At 52.9% G+C, this 1,173-nt stretch overlaps 1 protein-coding gene across 1 annotated transcript in view; it reads left to right on the forward strand.

Annotated features, from left to right (window-relative positions):
* LOC110295774 (sodium- and chloride-dependent betaine transporter-like) overlaps positions 1-1,167 on the forward strand; it is a 19,271-nt gene extending 18,104 nt beyond the window's left edge. Inside the window, 1 exon segment of the mRNA XM_029478256.1 lies at positions 827-1,167. Coding sequence (XP_029334116.1) covers positions 827-970 — 144 coding nt within the window. The 3' untranslated portion in view covers positions 971-1,167.
* Positions 1,168-1,173: the final 6 nt, after the last annotated feature.

Here is a 1,173-nt window from a genome sequence, read left to right on the forward strand (position 1 = left end):
ATGTCCTCATACCTTCAACCTGAGCATGTCATGTCCTTGTTTTCATGTGGTCATTGTGAGGTTGTCAAGATTCCCAATGCCCACCACCACAGCTACATTCAAGGCCAAAAGGGGTGGGGTTGACACACCAAAAAAAAAAAAAAAAAAAGATGTAGTAGCACCTCTTCCCTCTACAGATGATAACTGGGAAATCCTTAAAGGGGCATATGACAATAGTAATTAGAAGGGTAGTAAGGAGAATCGCAACACTTCTTTATACCTTGCCCTGTGCCATGAACTGTCTCATAAAGTGTCTCGTTACCTCCATTTTACAGATGAGGAGAGTAAGGGGACAGAGGGCTGGAGGAGTTAGGCAAGTTGCCTGAGATCATCTAGGTTGTTCTAGTCAGAACTGAGTTCAGTTCATTTCTTCTCTTAATTCCCTCTCCTTGTTTGCTCTTATCTCACCAACCCCGAGTTTGGCCCTGAGTGTCTGACTTTGTTTCTGGGGACACACCCACAGAGAGCATCCCACTGCCCACCCCAGTGACATACCCACAGAGAGCATCCCCCTGCCCACCCCAGTGATACACCCACAGAGAGCATCCCCCTGTCCACCCCAGTGACACACCCACAGAGAGCATCCCCCTGTCCACCCCAGTGACACACCCACAGAGAGCATTCCCCCTGTCCACCCCAGTGACACACCCACAGAGAGCATCCCACTGCCCACCCCAGTGACACACCCACAGAGAGCATCCCACTGCCCACCCCAGTGACACACTCACAGAGAGTATGCCCCTGCCCACTCCAGAGCTTACTCACTCCCTGCCTTTCTCACCCTTAGCGCCTTCGAAGACTCATCACACCAGACCCCAGTCTGCCCCAGCCAGGGCGGCGCCCACCACAGGATGGCTCCTCTGCTCAAAACTGTTCATCCTCTCCAGCCAAACAAGAACTCATTGCCTGGGAGAAGGAGACTCATTTGTAGGAAGTGCCAGAGGCCAGGTGACTCCAGAGCCAGGAACCTGGTCAAGGCTAGCTCCTCCCAGGGGTAACCTCTGCTCCACCCTGCTGTGACCTCTCAGGACACCCCTGCCAGTCTTCTGGGAGCCACTCTTCTGTTCAGCTGGAACAGCTTGTCACCTCTCAGTCCTTTCCAAGTGATCTCTAGGAAGCTGAGTCTGCCAAGTG

This window comes from Mus caroli, chromosome 6, assembly GCF_900094665.2.
Source record: "Mus caroli chromosome 6, CAROLI_EIJ_v1.1, whole genome shotgun sequence".
In the NCBI taxonomy this organism is placed as follows: Eukaryota; Metazoa; Chordata; class Mammalia; order Rodentia; family Muridae; genus Mus; species Mus caroli.